At 40.6% G+C, this 20,330-nt stretch overlaps 1 protein-coding gene across 5 annotated transcripts in view; it reads right to left on the reverse strand.

Moving 5' to 3' along the window:
* Positions 1 to 20,330, reverse strand: part of CCNH (cyclin H) — an 837,458-nt gene that overhangs the window by 177,012 nt on the left and 640,116 nt on the right. For all 5 annotated transcript variants that reach the window (XM_044064155.1, XM_044064153.1, XM_044064152.1 and 2 more), the window contains one exon: positions 629 to 792. In XM_044064155.1, coding sequence (XP_043920090.1) covers positions 629 to 792 — 164 coding nt within the window. The remainder of the gene's footprint in view (positions 1 to 628; positions 793 to 20,330) is intronic.

Raw genomic sequence — 20,330 nt, forward strand, 5'->3', positions numbered from 1 at the left:
CGAGCCAACAGGAAGACTTCGAGCTTGTAAATAGGCCAAGTCGGAGCCGAGGATCGGCTCCGATCCCATCAGTAAGAATGAAGGCGAGATAGGACTACAGAACATCAATAATTTACAAGTGGTGTTTAAAAATGAAACTTGGAAGCTTTAAAAGCAAAAACAGTCAAAAGGGAAAAAAGTACAGACCACAATCTAAGCAGGCCAAGATGTAATAAAAGTTGAAGCAATGTTACTTTACCACTGAGCAATAAAAGCTCAGCTAACTTCATTAGGTTGATACTGAATATGGTTAGTGCTGTATTTTCATTACAACCCAAGCTAAAGTCAGGTGTTATTTCAAAAGTTTCTGATTGATCAGCCCACCCATCAAGTAAATAAATGCAAAATAAATATCCACAAGTACAGAAATGTGTACAAAAATCAAACTCTATGCATTTAAATGACAAAGATGCCTTTAAGTCTGGAAAAGGTTCTGTGTTTGAACAATTTTACAAAGTTTCAAAAAAATGTTAATCTGCAATGAAAAAAGCAAATGTCACTGCATTTCTTGCTTTATGAAAATCTCAGTTTGCAAAAGTTAAACAAATAACAAATGATAACTTAAAAAGGAAGAGGCCATTAAAACTACCTTTCTACATTAAGTCCTGCCCTGGATGCACTAGACAGGATGCTAGTTAGAGCAATCTGTGAAGGGGTAAACAGCAGCAGTGTATCTGTCAAAGCAGCCCTGTTAAGGAAATCGTCTGCTGCTTTTCTCAAAACCTCTGGATTCTCCAAAGCTGGATATCGAGTCTAGGGTTAAATAAAGATACAAACCAGTTACAGTAAAATTAACAGTATCATATTAAGTAGTAAGACAACTGACGTGCTTGCCAAAAATAATATTAAACAGTGTAAGAAAAGTATAGTTTTGTACCTACCATAAATGTAGATGTCCGATAGGTATGCAAATGCAGTCCTGACATATGGGTTGTCCTGCCTCAGGCAGCCCTTCGGTCAGCCGGATTCCAAAGTCTGGGTCCGGCGTCGGCTGATGTCGCCTTTCCCCGACGTCAGAGCGCCTGGGGTATAAAAACGTCAGCCGACACCATCTTTTTCAGTGTTTCTTGCCCCAGATGCCAGGTGCCCTCTAAGGAAGGCTAAATTTTGAAAAATAGAGAAAAAATTCCAGACAAGTACAACAGCATAAAAACAAATACACCATAAAAGATTACCCCAGGTAGCTAAAATGAGGGGTAAAAACCCAAAAGTATACCACAGAGGGGTAGGTGGGAGGGAAAATCTGACTGCAGTTGCATACCTATCGGACATCTACATTTATGGTGGGTACAAAACTGTACTATGTCCTTCAAGGATGCAACTGCAGTCCTGACATATGGGTTGAATACCATAGCCAACCTGGGGGTGGTAGGCACTAAGACAAAGATGGTGTAGCTAAAATGCCCTGCGGAACTGCAGAGGCAAATCCTGCTCTGGACCTGGAGTATAAAGGCAGGTTGTAATGTTTGGAAAATGTATGCACGGAGCTCCATGTAGCAGCTTCTAAAATGTCCTTTGTTGCCACGCCCCTTAAAAAGGCTGTGGAGGTGGCTGTAGCTCTGGTGGAATGTGGCCTGATGTCAGCTGGCACAGTTTTTCCATGAAAAGAGTAGCAGAATCGAATGCAATTTCCAATCCATTTAGAAATTGTCTGTTTGGAAATTGCTTTTCCCTGCAATCCAGCAGCAAAGGCTACAAAAAGCTGGTCAGATTTTCTGAAAGACTTTGTTCTGTCCAAGTAGTAGCACAACTGTCTGTGTATGTCCAAGGTGTGCAGAAGTCTCCCTTCTTTAATTTTGAGGATTGGGAAAGAAGGTAGGCAGGTGAATAGCTTGATTCAGGGACACCCTGGATACCACCTTTGGCATGAATGACGGATTGGTTCTCAAGGAAACTCTGTCCTGGTGAAAAATGAGAAATGGTTGTATTGCCATAAGGGCCTGTAGCTCAGAGACTCTTCTTGCTGAGGTTACTGCCAGAAGGAAGGCTGTCTTCCAAGACAGAAATTGCAACTCTGAAGATGCTGCTGGTTCAAAGGGAGGAAGAGTTAATTTTTCCAGCATGAAGTTGAGGTCCCATGCAGGCACTGGTGGTTTCCTTGGAGGGTTGATGTTCTTTATACCTCTTAGAAACTGTCTTAGCAATGGGTGAGAAAATACAGGCGGATCAGTGTTATATTTGGCAGATATTGCTGAAGCATGTATTTTTATGGAAGAATATGAAAGGCCATTGTGGAGCATTTCAGCCAAGTATTCCAGGATCTGTGGAATGCTCATCACTGATGGGTCTTGACCCTTTTTGCTGTTCCAGATAAGAAATCTCTTCCATTTTGCTGAATATGTTTTTCTAGTGGAAGGTCTGCGCGCCTCCAGGATGATATCTTTTACCCTTTTGGAAAGTGTATCCTGAGTAATAGTCATGAAATCTTCCAAGCTGTCAGCTTCAATGTTTTCAAACTGGGGTGTAGAGTCCTGTAATTGTGCTGTGTCAGAAGAAGTGGCCATTGAGGAAGGAGCCACGGATTGGTGTGTGTCAAGCTCCGTAGCAGTGGGTACCAGTGTTGTCTTGGCCAGTCTGGAGCTATCAGTATGACTTTCGGTTGCTCTGTCTTGATCTTTAGTAACACCTTGGTCATCAAAGGAAGAGGTAAGGAAGGCATATAGTGTTAGAGAGCTCCAACTGAAGGAGAGAGCGTCCACCTTCCATGCTTGAGGATGGTATGTCCTTGTGCAAAACTTTTTCAGATGGTGATTGAAGTGGGAGGCAAAAAGATCTATATCCGGCCTTCCCCATGCTTGAGCTATTTGTAAGAAAATGTCTGGATGCAACATCCATTCGTGTGGCTCCATGATGTTTCTGCTTAGGCTGTCTGCCAGAACATTGTCCTTCCCTGGTACAAACTGGGATTGTAGCTCTATTTTCAATTGTAGGGAAAAATCCCAGAGATTCATTGCCAGTCTGCAAAGAGGGTAGGAATGGGTACCTCCTTGCTTGTTTATGTACCACATAACTGTGGTATTGTCTGTCTTTATTAGTAGATGGCCCTGATGCATGAACTTTTCGAAGGCCTTGATTGCATGCATCACTGCCAGCATTTCTTTTTGGTTGATATGCAGGTGCTTTTCTTTTTGTGTCCATTGTCCTTGAATGCATCTGCCCTCCATGTGCGCCCCCCATCCATGGTCTGAGGCATCTGTTATGGTTTGACTTGTATGAGGCTTGCTGAAAGGCAGACCTTTGTTAATCTGGCTTGCTTGAGCCCACCACAGAAATTCCTTTCGAAGGCATGGAATGAGTGGGATCAATGTTTCCAGGCTGTGGCTGTGCTGAGACCATAGACTTTTTAGATACCATTGTAGTTTCCTCATGTGCAGCCTTGCATGTGGAATCAGAAGAATGCAAGATGCCATGAAACCCAGGGCCTGCAGGATTTTCCTTGCAGTCATCTGGGTGTGTGTTGCCAATCTTCTGAAGTATTCTGGTAATTGTTTTTATTTTTCTTTTGTCAGAAACGCCATCTGGGTGTTTGTGTCCAGTGTGGCACCCAGCAAAGGTATTTGTTGGGATGGTACGAGATTTGATTTCTGAATATTGACTGTGTATCCCAAGACCTGCAGTAGGTGAATGACATAGTCCAAGTTTTTTAACAAGGCTTGTTGGCTGTCCGCTTGTATAAGGCAGTCGTCCAGGTAAGGGTATATTTGTATCCCCTGAAGTCTGCAATGTGCAATTACTGATGCCAAGCATTTCGTGAACACTCTGGGTGCAGTAGATAAGCCAAAGGGCAATGCTGAGAATTGATAATGCTCTGAGCCTGCAAGACATCTGAGGTATCTTCTGCAACTTTGTCTGATTGGGACATGCAGGTATGCCTCCTTGAGGTCCAGAGTTACCAGCCAAGACCCCTTGCCCAGCATGGGAAGGAGTTGCTGTAAAGTCAGCATTTTGAATTTTGGCACAATAAGGTAAGTATTCAGTGCGGACAAGTCCAGAATGGGTCTCCATTGGTTTTCTTTTCTTGGAACAAGGAACAGTCTTGAATAAAATCCTTGTCCTTGTTCTGCAGAAGGAACCTTTTCTATTGCTCTTATTTGAAGTAGGTTTGCTATTTGTTTGAGTGCCTCTGCCCTTTGATTTGGTGGCAGATTTGGCCTGCCATGTCTTGTTGGCAGTGTATGAAAATGGAATCTGTATCCTTTGTCTATTATCTCCAGTATCCATTTGTCCTTTGTAATATTGTGCCAATTTTGTGCGAATAAAGATAATTTTCCACCCAAAGGTGCTTCTAATTGAGCCCTGGATGGCGGAGTCAAAGTCAAGTCATTGAGATTCTCCTGGCGGAGCAGTGGAAGGTCCTGCCCCACCTCTCTGGTTCGGAGGCTGCCATTGACGTCCTCTGTAGGAGCCTCGAGTTTGCCCTCTACCTCTGCCACATCTGTTTTTGCCTCTTTGAAATTTGTCTGTGTCAGGAAAGGACCAATGCTTAGAAGGCCAATTCCTGCTGAATCTTGGAGGCTGTACCTAGAGGAAATCTTTGACTGTTTGCACTGATTTTGCCTTTTCCTCTATTTTCTTTAAAACCTCTTGTGCAGTACCACCAAATAGCTTATGTTTCTCTAGTGGTGCATCCAAAAGCTTAATTTTCACATGGTCTGGCAATGTTTGTTCCTTTAACCAAGCATGTCTGCGTATGACCGCACCTGTCATTGCTGCTCTACATGAAGCTTCCAATGCATCATATCCACACTGAAGGAAATGGCTGCTAACCTGCTTAGTATTATGAACCAATTCCTGTAACCCCTTTCTGTCTAATGGTTCAGGGGAAGCCAGTTTCTTTTGCAAATCATCCAACATGTATTCCTGATACTGAATCATATGAAATTGATAATTTAATGCTCGCATACAAAGGGTGGAAGATGTATATACTTTCTTGCCCCACCTTTCTAAAGCCCTAGAATCTCTTTCCGAAGGGAGTGGGTTCTTAGCAGTAGTGGAGGAAACCCCTTTAGGCCCCTGAGAAATAGTTTCAGGGTCAGCAGTATGGCCCTTGTACAGAAACTGATGTGTGTCTGGGACCCTGTAGTACCTGTCTGGCTTGACAGGAGCAGGGGGGAGGGAGTCAGGGGAAACACTAGATTCTAAGTACACATCATCTAAAACATTTAAAACTGGAGGAATAGCTAAGGGTCTATGCTGAGGTAGCTTTAAAAATTCCCTTAACCTTTTCCTAGAATCTGAGTATTCTTGGCCTTGCCATTTGAAGTGTTCCCTCATGGAATGAAGCGTTTCCCAAAGGAAAACTCCTCAGGAGGAGAAGCAGAGGGAATAGATTCCTCCGCATCAGAATCCTCGTAGGCCGGGATGGCCTCCTCCTGGTAGTCTGAATGTGCAGAATCACCTGAGGCCTCATCGGAGGACTGGGAGTCTACCTGCTCAACCCTAGGCCTCTTGTAAGAAGGTGACTGAGAGCCTCTATCTGGATGAGGCTGTGAACCCCTAATTAAAGAAATAAGGTCGTCAGCTAAACTTAAAATTTGAGAACCAGAAGTGGATCCCAGAGAAACAGATCTTGGAGGAAGAGACTTAGCCTGTTTGGCAGCCTTAGCACGTGTGTAGGCCTTAATGGACATAGACACTGGAGGCCTGGCAACCCCACATGCTGGAGTAGTCTTATCCACTGAAATGGTGTCAGAAATATCCTGGGCTACGGTCTCAGAGGGGAGAACAGGAACCGGCACCGAGCTGGCCTCCGGTACCGAAATAACCAGTGGAGCGGTGTCGTCAGTCTGTAGCGGTTGCGAAACCGGCTCAGAAGAGACCGAGACACTCGCGGTAGGCCTAAGCGTGGTGTCGGCCGAGACCGCGGACCATGAGAGTCGGTCCTTATCCTTCTGTTTTTTAGGTAAATGTGCTGTCGGAAGCTCCGACGGCATGATATAACGGAAATCTTCCCCAAAATAATCCTGTGCAAACTCTGACCGACGCCTAAGAGTGCGTTTATTGAAAGAGGCACAAGCTGCACAGGCCGAGACGTTGTGTTCTGGGCCTAGGCAGGGTAAGCAGTAAGAGTGGAAATCCTTATGAGGTATTTGTTTCCCACAAGTTAAACAATTATTAACTTTTTCACTTTTATATGACATCGGCTGAGGCAAGAAAAGGTCCCCAACGGGGTACTTAGCTTTTTTGAAGACTTCAGTAGCTGAAAACACAGGAGCTGGTCGACCGGCACTTGCGAACTGCTTCTGCTTCGGGCGCCACGCGGCAAGAAAGACTGAAGATGTCGTCGGCTGACATTTTTATACCCCAGGCACTCTGACGTCGGGGAAAGGGCGACATCAGCCGACGCCGGACCCAGACCTTGGAATCCGGCCGACCGAAGGGCTGCCTGAGGCAGGACAACCCATATGTCAAGACTGCAGTTGCATCCTTGAAGGACATCTTCTCTGTGTGGAAGATTTTCAGTTCATATATTTCTAGTTAATCACTGTATATTAATCAGATCAGACAATAGTAGCAGAAGTAGCGAATGTAAACTCGTCTTATGTCAAAACAAAACAAAAGAAAAAATAATAATAGAAAATATATAATTGTACAGCATTATTAAGTAGTCAAAAGTAATCCAAGCAAGGCAGGCAGGCAGTTTCCAGTTGAAAATCCTTTATTAAGTACACAGACAAGCGATCCAAGTAAAACAAAAATAAAGTAATAATTTCCTCACAAGCTTTATAAATATATATATATACTTTTTATCAGGCATGGGAGTGATTTATTGTGCTGTAAAACAAAGTGTTATTGGTACACATGTTAAATTCACATCCCTTCCCCCATCAGTGTGACATTCGAGCTGGCCCTGCCCTACTTAGTAGCTGTCATAATAATATATAACCCTTATGTACTTTTAAATAAAATTATATAATGATGTGGTACCTCTTATTTAACCAAATTATTAAGTAGATTAAGTCTGTGATTTTATCCAAGACAATATACTACATGGCTGGAAATATATTAACCTTAGTTCATTTGGCAATCAAAAAATATTTATAAATATATACATATACATTTTGCATGTAAAAATCAATTTCTATTTTCATAACCTATTAGGTTCATACTAGGCTATCTGCCCTAGGGCATTTATAAGCCTAGCCAGAGTGTGTGTGGCTTTCGCCACCCCTTAGGATGAGAATACTATACCCATTAGTTTGCTGTGCCTCTGTCCAGCAGTGATACAGAGATGATTCCCGGGGTAAACCTACGATCTCCCATCCACTCGTCAAGATTTCTCTTGAACAGAGTCAGTGAGGGGCTCTGCCTCACATGGACTGGGATTCTGTTCCATAGTGTAGGGAGTCTCTGGGTGATGAATCTGTCCCTCCAGCGCGTCCTATTTATATCCGTGTTGAGGTTTAAGTCTCTTGCTCTCGTGGCTCTGGTGGATTTGGATTTTTTGAGGTGGAGCATGTCCATTAATTCTGGGTTGGACATGGCCTTGTATGTCAGGCACAGATCACCTCTGAGCAGACGGTATGCGACTGAATAGAGCTGGAGTTTCTTCAGTCGGGCATCGTATGACATATGTTTGAGCCCCTTTATCCTTTTGGTGAGGAACTTTTGGGGTCTTTCCAACTGCTGCAGGTGTCGGGTAAGGTACATTCCGAATGGGGCATTGTACTCAATCATTGGTCTGATAAGTGAAGAGTACAGGGGTACAATGACCTCTCCTGATCTGGATGTGAATCCCTTCATGATCAGGTGGGCAATGTAGAAGAGGTCTTCCTAACCACTTTGGCAATGTGAGTGTCAAAAGAGAGGTTACTGTCAACTTGGGTCCCCAGGTCCCTGATAACTTCTTCCGTGTTTAATGGATTACCACCTATGTGGTAATTAGGGGTTACCTTGTTTTTCCCAAAGGGTATGACTATACATTTTTTGGCATTTTGCTTAAGGCCATGGCTCTGGCACCAGTTATCCATTTCTATGAGACCTTTCTGGAGGATGTCTGTGTCTGATGGAGTGTCAATTATGGTGCCCAGTTTGCAGTCATCTGCAAATTTTGTCAGCCACAATCCCCTATGTTTGCCTGCACTTCAGAAAAATAAATGCCGAACAAGAGGGGCCCAGGACTGAGCCCTGTGGGACACCGCGTGACCGGCTTAGAGTCTGACATGGCACCAGCAACTCTAACCCTGTGTGTTCTGTCCTTGAGCCAGTTTGCAACCCATCTTGTGACATATGGGTTTACATCTAAGCTGGTGAGCTTTTCTATGATGCCTGAGTGGGGTATTGTGTCGAACGGTTTTGCTAGGTCAAGGTAGGCTGTGTGAACTGCCTTACCCTCATCAATGGTCTTAGTGACTGTTTCGAAAAAGTCGACCAAGTTCAAGAGGCAAGATCTGCCCTTGACCAAGCCAAATTGGGTAGGATCCAGTGTCTGTAGGTCCCCAATGTCTTTATTTATGAGTTCCATTATGATCCTCTCCATAGCTTTGCAGACAAGGCTCGTCATGCTTATGGGGCGGTAATTTCCAGGGTCCGTAGAAGCACCGCCTTTGTGGAGTGGGACCACAGTTGCCGCACGCCATTCTTTGGGTACGTATCCTGCAGTAAGGCTAAGATTAAACAGCAGCCTTATGTGTGGGTTTAGTTCCTCAATGAGTTAGTGTAGCACACAGCCGGGGACACCGTCCGGTCCCATTGATGCTGTGTTTTTTGCTTTAGAGAGAGCAGCTCTCACCTGGGCATGTGAGATGTTTGGGAGGCTAGACTCTGGTGGGATAGATATTTCTCCTTTTGGGGGGGAGGGAGTTAAAGATCGCTTTCATCCTTCTAGACTTCTTCAGGTCTGTGTACAAGAACCCTAAAAACCTATATAATTGTATAATTAGTTAGTATTGTTATTACACATCATTTTGAATAAAGTAGAAAAAAGAACCAGAAAAAAATAAAAATAAGAAAAAAATGTACGTATGACGATGGAAACAAAATATACACTTAAATTTCAACTTATTTAAAATGGTATTTAAAACCAATTTGTAGAATAAAATAAAATACAATTAGTCTTGTAAACAATGTGGCAATGTAAGTTCCAGTGCACTTTTAATTGAACAGTAGTGGTTTACTCCAGGCTTCCTAAAAGAGTTCAGCTTTAAATGCCACATGAGTTCCTGTTTCTCCAGAATATTCTGGATGTCTCCTTCAAGATCACGCACGTCTATGCGATCCAGGATCTGGAACTTAAAACCTGTGTGTCTTTTATGAAGAGAAAGGTGTTTGGCTAGTGCATTATTTTTACATCCAGAGCGGATTTCTGACAGATGACATGAAAGCCTATGCTTGAGTTTATTTAGTCTTGCCCACATAGAATGCATCACATTTATTGCACTGTGCCCTTTAAATTACTTTTTTAGTGTTACAGTCACCCCCCTGCACTGGTTTTAATGATCTTCTTTAAATAAGGGCAATAAAAACTATCACCTTGCTGTATAAATATACAAAATGTACAATTAGTTTCACATCTTTTAGTGCTTTTCTCACATGGTCTAGGTTTAAATTCAATAAAACTGCTAATGTTCCTGGCCTTCCTATAAACAAATGACGGGGCTTCACCTAAGATGTTAATCAGAAAAGGGTTTCCTGTGACAATGTCCCAGTTTTCTTCAATAATATTTTTGATAGTGTGATAATCCAAAGCGTATATTAGGATGCAGCTATTTTTGCATTTGTTATTCTCCGTGGAATTACTTAACATTTTTCTACTGGGGAGGTTGAGTGAAGGTGCTTCAGTCCTTTTCAGTTCTATAATGGGTTCCAGGATGTTTTTTAACATTTGACTTTCATAGCCTCTCACTAGAAAATCATTATCTAAGTTGTTCCGGTTTCTCAAAAATGGTTCCATCTCTGTGGTAATTCGAGCTAATCTATAGCCTTGGGATTTCATTACATTACACTTGGTTTTTTTAGGATGTAGACTTTTACTGTGGAGTAATAAATTAACCCTCGTTGGTTTTCTGAATAGATCAGTGGTAATTCTGTTACTGTTGGTGTCCTTGGAAATCTGCATATCTAAGAAAGTGGTTGAAGTACAGCTATGGGAAGAGGTAAACTTCAGGAAGGGGGTTGTTTAATTGAGGTAAGTGATAAAAATCTCCAAGCTGCAAGGTGTCACCTTCCCACACAATAAAGACATCATCAATAAAACGTAAATAGCATGTGATATGCTGCATGTAATCTGTGTTGTTTAACACAAAGTCCTCCTCCCATTTGCCCAGGGCTATGTTAGCTATGCTGGGAGCCATGGCAGCCCCCATTGCTATACCAGTTTTTTGTTTGTAGTGTTTGCCATTGAAAGTAAAGAAATTAAAGTCCAGTACAAGATTAATGAGCTTGCTTAACCTTTGCAGTTGTGCCTGTGTACCCTGATTATGTTTCTTAAAAGCCTCCATAGCTGCTGTTATACAGTAATTGTGAGGGAGCACTGTGTACAAGGATTCCACATCAATAGTTACCAAAATATTGTCAGCTTCCACTGAGATGTTTTTTATTTTCTTCAGAAAATCCATTGAATCTCTTATGTATGACTTATTCTTTTCTGCTAGAGGTTTCAGCAAATAATCAAGGTAAATAGCTGTGGCTTCAGTAAGTGAACCTTTACTTGCTACCACCGGTCTATAAGGTGGGTCTTCTCTGTTCTTGTGTGGATTTGGTATTCCAAAAAAGTAAGGTAAATGTGGGCATGGGCTCCATAAATAATTATAAAGATTTTCAGTGATAAGTTTTTCTTCCCATAAGGTGGTGAGATTAGTGTTCCATAAAAATATGCTCTTTTTATGTCATCCATGGTAAATAACTCATAAAATCTGTTATCCTCCAGCATGTTCTCTATCTTTCGATTGTAGCTAGTGGTATCAGTCACAAGTATACCTCCTCCCTTGTCTGCCTTCATTACACGCCTGGATTTATCATTGCCTAGCTCAAGCAATGCTTTTCTTTCTCCCTGTGTTAAGTTATAAAGTTTTTTCGTAGGAGGTTTTTTAAGCAGTTTCCTGATATCCATCTCACATTTCACTTCGAAAGCAGCTAGTGTTTGATGTATTGGGGGACAATAGCTGCTAGGCCTTTTTATAGTTGCATCAATAGGCTTATTTTCAGTGTCATTACTTTTGCCATGAAACTGTACCCTTAAGTTGAGCTTCATCACAAACATTTTAAGGTCTATCAGTACCTGAGCAACCTCACTCCTGCAGCTTGGTACAAAAGTCAGTCCTTTGGACAACACACTTTCTTCCTCTTCAGTCAGTGCTTTAACAGAGTGATTCCAGATAAGTGGAGCAGCTGTTATTGTGGTACCTGTTGTTATTGTACCCGTTATTGTGACTGGTTCCTCCGTCTGAGCCTGGGACCTGGGTTGTAGTCAGGGTTCCAGTCGGGATTGCTCAGGTATTGTATTTCCGTCACCCCTGTCCACTGGTTCTCCTGTCTCCCTGGGAGTTCGTGGATAGAGTATGAGACCTCTGGAATTTCTCCTCTGCTTTCTGGAATCTTGGTGGGTTGTAGTAGTATTCCTCGCTGTGGCTGTGGTATGGGGGGACCTGGTAAGAGGGACAAGCTCCAGGGCTCTGGTGGTGGTCGTTGTTCTTGTTCTGGTACTGGCTTTGGTATTGGTGTGGTGGTTGATGTCTGTGCTATCGTTATTGGTCTTCCTGAAGAAACTGGTCTCTGTGAAGTTGCTGCTGCTCCTGGTAGCTGGATTGTCTGTGGTCCTGGTAGTCCTGTAATTCGTCCTGTAGAACTCTCTGCCAGTTTTGGTGCTGCTGTGGCTTATGTTGCTGTCCTGATCCTTCCGTGATGTCAAAGGCTTCTGCGGAGTGTTGATAGCCAGAGGAGATTGGGATTGTGGGGAATGAGATGTTGGATGGGCAGTCTCCTGGTGGTCCTGTATTGTGCCCCTGTCTGGTTTTGTGAGAGGATCTCCCCTGGGAAAATCCCGTTGAGGTCTGCTGGCACAGTTATACTTTCCCTTATATCCCATGTAATAACTAAAACCTTGTCTGTTGTTGGTTCTCCTGTTGTTGTTATTATTATTGTACCTCCTAGTAAGTCTCCCAGGATCATCTTTGTCCAGTTGATCTCCTTTCATTTTATTAATCTTTCTTTCTTAAATGGACTGCTCATATCCACTCACTCTTTCTTTAAGCAGCTCAAATTTAGCATCTAGGTTATTGTGGTTCTCATTTTCCAATGTTGTTTTTAAAGATGTGATGTTAGCCTTTGCAACTTCCTGCACACTAAGGTTGTTCCTTACTAGCAGACGAATACGTTTGTAGCTGGCATCCTCTAAAATTTCTTCCCATTCCTTAGAAAGTGAATCATCCGTACTTTTCCACATTGGTCTTTTGTTCAGTCTAAGTCCCTGGGATAGTCTCTTCTTATCTATGCTTTGTTGTAAATAAATGTGTTCCCAGTAGAGACCCTGCATGCGTTTCAGTTGTTTTTCTAGTTTAGAAAACATCTCTGAATTCATATTTTCTGGGCCCATTCTTCCCTGTCCATTTTCTGTATCCGTTTGTATCTGATCTGCTTCTGTATCATTCCAGACAGGTACAGTTAGTAAATCTTTTAGCCTGTCATTATCCATGTCTTAAAATGCTGGAATTCCACACCAATTCAGGGATCCCTTGACAGAACAAAAACCTTGGTCTCAGAAACCAAAGTACCAACAAAAAACAAGTAATCTCCGTGATATCCCCGAAGTCTCAAAACAACCCACTAAACTGTAGTGGGTCCAAAAACAAAACAGTGTAAGAAACTTCTCTGTGTGGAAGATTTTCAGTCCATACATTTCTAGTTAATCACTGTATATTAATCAGATCAGACAATAGTAGTAGAAGTAACGAACGTAAACTCGTCTTAAGTCAAAACAAAACAAAAAGTAATAATAGAAAATATATAATTGTACAGCATTACTAAGTATTCAAAAGTAATCCAAGCAAGGCAGGCAGTCTGTTTCCAGTCGAAAATCCTTTATTAAGTACACAGACAAGCGATCCAAGTAAAACAAAAATAGAGTAATAATTTCCTCACAAGCTTTCTAAATATATATATACTTTTTATCAGGCATGGGAGTGGTTTATTGTGTTGCAAAACAAAGTGTTATTGGTACACATGTTAAATTCACATCCTTTCCCCCCATCAGTGTGACATTCGAGCTGATCCTGCCCTACTTAGTAGCTGTCATAATAATATATAACCCTTATGTACTTTAAATAAAATTATATAATGATGTGGTACCTCTTATTTAACCAAATTATTAAGTAGATTATTAAGTCTGTAATTGATGACTGTAACACTAAAAAAGTAATTTACAGAGCACAGTGCAATGAATGTGATGCATTCTATGTGGGCAAGACTGTAAATAAACTCAAGCATAGGATTTCAGGTCATCTGTCAGAAATCCGCTCTGGATGTAAAAATAATGCACAAGTCAAACACCTTTCTCTTCATAAAAGACACACAGGTTTTATGTTCCAGATCCTGGATCTCATAGACATGGGTAATCTTGAAGGAGACATCCCAAATATTCTGGAGAAACATGAACTCGTGTGGCAATTAAAACTGAACTCTTTTAGGAAGCCTGGACTAAACTACTACTGTTCAATTAAAAGTGCACTGGAACTTAGAAAATTGCCTCATTGTTTACATGACTAATTGTATTTTATTTTATTCGACAAATTGGTTTTAAATACCATTTTAAATCAGTTGAAATTTAAGTGTATATTTTGTTTCCATCGTCATACATACATTTTTTCTTATTTTTATTTTTTTCTAGTTATTTTTTCCACTTTATTCAAAATGATGTGTAATAACAATACTAACTAATTATACAATTATATAGGTTTTTAGGGTTCTTGTACACAGACCTGAAGAAGTCTAGAAGGATGAAAGCGATCTTTGTTAACAATAGGTTATGAAAACGGAAATTGATTTTTACAGCAAAATGTATATGTATACATTTATTTATATTTTTTGATTGCCAAATGAACTAAGGTTGATATATTTCCAGCCATGTAGTATATTGTCTTGGATAAAATCACAGACTTAATCTACTTAATAATTTGGTTAAATAAGAGGTACCACATCATTATATAATTTTATTTAAAAGTACATAAGGCTTATATATTATTATGACAGCTACTAAGTAGGGCAGGACCAGCTCGAATGTCACACTGATGGGGGAAGGGATGTGAATTTAACATGTATACCAATAATACTTTGTTTTACAGCACAATAAACCACTCCCATGCCTGATAAAAAGTATATATATATATATATATATATATATATTTAGAAAGCTTGTGAGGAAATTATTACTCTATTTTTGTTTTACTTGGATCGCTTGTCTGTGTACTTAATAAAGGGTTTTCGAATGGAAACAGACTGCCTGCCTTGCTTGGTTTACTTTCGAATACATAGTAATGCTGTACAATTATATATTTTCTATTATTACTTTTTTGTTTTGTTTTGACTTAAGACGAGTTTACGTTCGCTACTTCTACTACTATTGTCTGATCTGATTAATATACAGTGATTAACTAGAAATATATGGACTGAAAATCTTCCACACAGAGAAGTTTCTTACACTGTTTTGTTTTTGTACCCACTACACTTTAGTGGGTTGTTTTGAGACTTTGGGGATTCCAAAAATAATATTAGAGACCTAACAACCATAAGATTACTTTAGAACTCCCTATTACAACAGTGCTTCTACATTCCTTGTAGATTTGATGCTCAACACTGCAGAGTCCAAGATTTAATATGCTGCAATATTTCTGCAAAGGAGAAAGCAAAACTAAACAATATGAAAAAGCAGTACCAAAGATATTCGAAGAGAAATACAGGCAAAAGCATCCCGCTATGGAAATCTTTACAACACACAAAATAACAAAGCAAAGGGGGAAGTAGAAAAGAGTATTAGCAATGGAAAAGTTAAAGAAATAGAAACTGAAGTTATGGAATTCCCTGCAATGTGAGGGACTTAGTGCGGAAAATCTAACTCTGATAATATCACGCCATGACAGTATAGGTAATCCCCAAATTAAGGAGAAGCCAGTGACCCAGAAAGCATCTGATCAGTTACCATATGAATATACTTTGCAGCCTTCAGCAGGAAACCAGTACAAAAGTTCAGCTGGAGTTGCACAGCAAGGGAAGGAACTGGAAACTGGCTACTCTGACACAGTCAATGTTGTGAAGTGATGGGCCAGTGAGTTCCTATATCAAATGGCAACAGATGACAAAGGGTGAAGCTGAAGAGAATATGGCAGAGGAAAATTTTCTGGAACTTTCTGTAGAATGCCTGTAGGAAATGGAGAACAAAGAATGTGCTCTTGGTTTAGAAGAAAATGATCTAAGGGAAGAATTGCTTGATTTAATAGAGATGGATAGAGACATTAAGATCAATGAAAGAAACAGACTACAAAAAGTCAGTAAGACCCAAAATATTAGAAGTTTGATAAAACAAATGAACACAGTAAAAAAAAAAATGTCCATCTAAATTCATGTGATATAACAGAAGTAAATATGATATATTACTGAGCAACAGAACGAACAAAGTCTTACCAGAAAAACAGAGCAATAAGGGAAAGGAAGGGGAGAAATCAAATGTCATCATGGAAGTAATGAGTAGAGAAAACTATAAAGCAATTAAAAGTGCGTTGTTAGAAGAGCAAAGAAGAGGAAACAGATCAACAAAAATACTCAAAGATAGGCGTGATAAAAGCAACAAGCAATATCAGAACAGAACAGCATTTATAGTACACTATCGCCAATAATAAACTAAAGATATCAGCACAGGCAGACAAACTTAGAAGATATGCAGACAAATATAAAGGAAAAAAAAAAGAGAAAGCTGTGGTATGTCTCAAAGTCTCAGAAAAACCCAGTATGCAACCTATACTGGGTCCAAAACAAACCAAGAAGAAACATCACAGTGTGGAGGGTGTGATGTTCACTTCCTGATTTATGTTATGCAGTTACTTCTGTAAAATATGTGCTACAAAATAATCAAATAGAAAATAATAGGTAGTCCACAGTTGACTTAAAAATGAAATATTTGTGTGTTTCAACAAAGGATAAAGGATTATTAAAGGAAAGGTACGAAATGAGAAATTTAATGATGACCCAAAAAAGTTCTATAAAGAAATGGGAAACAAGGCAAAACTAACAGAAACATCACTAAAAAAGAAGAAATGGACACATTTTGAAGAAATATCTATGAAGAGTCTGTGGAACATAAAGATGCTGAATGGATAGAAGAAATACAAGAAATAATAAGAAGTTCAAATATACAGGATATAAAATGGGATGAAGTAACAGCCAGAGAAACTGGAACAAAATTAAGAAAAGCTCATAAATGGAAAATCCCAGGCTCAGATGCAGTACTTAACTTCTAGCTAAAAGTATTAATATCTTTACAAGAAAATTTAGCTATGAGCAAGAACTAATAATGTGCATCCCAGACAGACGCCAACCTGGTTAACAGGAAAAACAATACTCCTCCTTAAGAGTCAGCCTGCAAGATATCCTAAAAATTATAGACCAATAATGTGCCTTCCAGCAATGTATAAACTATACACACAGTGACCATGAAATAGTGACAAACCACTCTGTAGCTAAGCCATGATAAAGGAGAAATTATTTTCCCAGGGATAAAAAATCAAAGGGGGATATTCCAGTGAGACTCCGTCACTGCTGCTCTTTTGTCTTGCCCTTAATCCATTAAGCTGTCTACCTAATAGGTTAGTTCATAGCTACAATTTGGCTCCCAGAAAACAAAGTGTAAAGACTTCTCATCTTCCTTTTGTGGAAGAATTTAAAACTGTATAATTCATCAGATGAGGAACTAAATGCAAAACTGCAAGTAGTCAAAACTTTCTTAAATGATATAAGAATGCCATTTGGTTTTGATGAATATGCAAATGCAACTTTAAAGCAGGAAAGCTGCAGCACCACGAAAATGTCTGTCTGGGAAAGGAATGTGATGTAGAAGAACTTGAGCAACGGGGAGTATATAAATATTTGGGAATCAATGAAGGAGCAACAATAAAACATGAACAAATGTGAATAAAACAAAGTAAGGAATATTTCAGAATACTAAAATTAATCCTGAAAACAGCTCTGACATCTAGGAACAAAGTTCAAGTTATAAACAAATTTTCTCATTCTGTTCTAACTTTCCGTTTTAGGGTGACTGACTGACCCCAGAAGGTACTGGATCAGTTGGACAGGAAAACAAGAAAAATGCTTCATGCTCATCATATGATTTATAAAAATCAGTGAATAACAAGATTATATATTCCTCGTTATGAAGGAGGTATGGGCCTCCTCGAAATTGACTGCATCTATAGATCTGCAATCATACAACTGTCTACATTTTTTCTAACCACACAAGATCCAAACAGAGAAAGTCTTAAAACATGAGAAGACCAAATCTAAGTTGACTTCCCTGCTTAGTTTAGCAGAAAAATATCCTTGTCAAATGGGAAAGGAAACCAAACCAGAAGTAGATAAGAATTAGGCAGTAACTGAATGTGCCAAAAAAACAAAAGAAAGAATACAAGGTGAAAGATGAGATGAGGAGGCAAGAAATGTGGAAAATTCATAAATATAGTTGCAAGTACAGAAAACTCCTGGAACAACCTCATGTCGATAAGGATTTAATGCAGGAATGGTTAATGGAGGGGTGAATTTAAACCAAAAGATGCAAAGTTAATATTGGTGGTCCAATATGGTAGGCTATGTACATGTTGGTTTACAAAATCAACTGAACATGTCGGAGAAACTGACAAATGCAGATTTTGTAAAACAGAACTAGAAACAGCTGCACATCTTGTTGCTAGGTGTGATACACCAACGGCAGAAGGCCTGTACACTTGAAAGGCATAATAATGTGGCATGACTGTTACATTGGGGAATGTGCAAACATTATAATACTGAAGTAGCTGAGAAGCATTGGAAACGAGTACCAAAGCATTATAGAAAATTATGTAGTTTTTCACCCCATTGCCAAAAGATCAAAAAAGAAGATGCGAAAAAAAACAGATAAAGTAGTTCAGGAAAAGAAGACAAAAGTAGCATTGATCACTGAAATTGCTACACCCAGTGATTATAGTGTCTTACATACAGAGAGCCATAAAGGCATAAAATACCAGGATCTGCAGGAAAAAAACGAGGGCAACGTGGAAGAAGGATAACACGACAGTTCCAATAGTAGTAGAAGCAATACAGTCGTATTTAGATAGGTTACCGATATATGTAACTCTGTATGAATTGCAGGAGTCAATTCTGGGCACACTATGGGTGCTGCGAAGAGCACTTTTGGCTAACATCAATGACTGAATCAATACTAATTTCATGAACTTTAATCATATTTTGACTTGAGAATGGGGTCCATTCTCATCATGGTATTAGAAACCTAAACGTCTTGGAGAAATTACAGAGGCCAAGATCAGTGTCAGATATAGTACTGATATAGTTTTATGATAATGATAATCACTTGTCAGCTATTTGCTCTGGAAAACAGTCAAAGGTTCATGAACTATAAAAGTCAGTTCATAGGTATGTACTAGGCTACTGGCCCTGGAGCCTTTACAAGCCTAGCCCATAGGATTATCCTGGCATCGTGCCACCCGACCTTAGTTTCCAGTGCCTCTGTAGAGTAGAGCCACTGGAGTGATTCCCGGGGTGAATTTTCTATTTCCCATCCACTCATCAAGACTTCTCTTGAAGACGGCTAGTGAGGTGCTCTGCTTGACATGTATGGGAAGTGAATTCCATAGCATGGGCAGTCTCTGGGTTATGAACCTGTCCCTCCAGCCAAGTTCTGTTGACTGTGGTGAGGTTGAGGTCTCTGGAGCGAGTGGTGTGGAGGGATTGGGATTTCTTTAGATGTAGCATTTGTAATAGAGCTGGGTCAGACATGGCTTTATAAGTCAAGCAGAGATCACCTCTAAGTAGGCGATAAGAAACAGAGAATATTTGAGAGTTTTTTCAAGTCTGTCCATATAGGACAAGTGCTTAAGGCCTAGGATCCTCTTTGTGAGCTACGTTTGCGGCCTCTCCAGTTGTTGCAGGTGTCTAGTGAGGTACATGCCAAATGAGGCATTGTACTCGATGACTGGCCTAATGAGGGAAGAGTAGAGGGAGACAAGACCTCTTTATTCCTGGATGCAAAACCCTTAGTAATGAGATGTGGTAGTTAATGGGAAATGTTTTTTGCCCAAAGGGTATGACGACACATTTTTTGGCATTGAGCTTAAGGTTATGGTTCTGACACCAGTCGTTCTCAGTGAGGCTTTTCTGTAGGATGTCAACATCACTTGGGAAGTTAATAATGGCACCCAGTTTGCAATTGTCGGCAAACATCGTCAGCCAGAGTCCCTTCGTGTTGGACTGGACTTCTGAGAAGTAGATAGCAAACAGGAGACGACCCAGGACCGATCCTTGTGGGACTCCATTTGTGACTGGTCGGCAGTCTGACTTGGAGTCCGTTACTTTCCCACTGTGGGTTCTATCTGTGAGCCAGTTTGCAACCCACCTAGGGATGCCTAGCTTAGTTAGTTTTTCTATGATTCCCGAGTGGGGAATGGTATCAAAGGCCTTGGCCAGATCAAGGTAGGCTGTATGAACCACCTTGCCTTTATCCACAGCTCTGGTGACTGACTGAAAGAAGTCGACCAAGTTGAGCAGGCATGATCTACCCTTCACAAAACCAAACTGTGTGGGATCCAGAGTTTGGAGATTCCCTATATCCTTGTTTATTAGGTCCATGATGATGCATTCCTTAGATTTGCACATCAGACTTGTCAGGCTAATGGGGCGATAGTTCCCAGGGTCTGTAGTGGCTCCTACTCTGTGGAGAGGGAGGACTATAGCAGTGCACCATTCAGAAGGGACAAAGTCTGAGGTGAGGCTGTGATTGAACAGGGCACACAGGTAAGGTGCCAGTTCACTGTGTAGTTCATGTAGAACACAGCCAGGGATATTGTCAGGTCCCAGGCTATTTTTGGCCTTCAACAGCGCTGTTTTAACCTGTGCAGCAGTAACACTGGGTGCCTGGCAATCTACTGGTATTGTGATTAGTCCTTTGGGGGGGGGTTGGCACTGAATCTGTCGGCCAGTATATTGGCAATATCTGTTGGCTCTGTATAGGAGGTACCATTGTGCTGTAGCTCAGAGCAAATCTGGGTATTGCTGTGGAGGTTCTTTACAAAACTACAGAAGACCTTGTGGTTGTCTTT

This window comes from Protopterus annectens, chromosome 2.part2 (genome assembly GCF_019279795.1).
Source record: "Protopterus annectens isolate FY-2018-M chromosome 2.part2, PAN1.0, whole genome shotgun sequence".
NCBI classification, from domain to species: Eukaryota; Metazoa; Chordata; order Ceratodontiformes; family Protopteridae; genus Protopterus; species Protopterus annectens.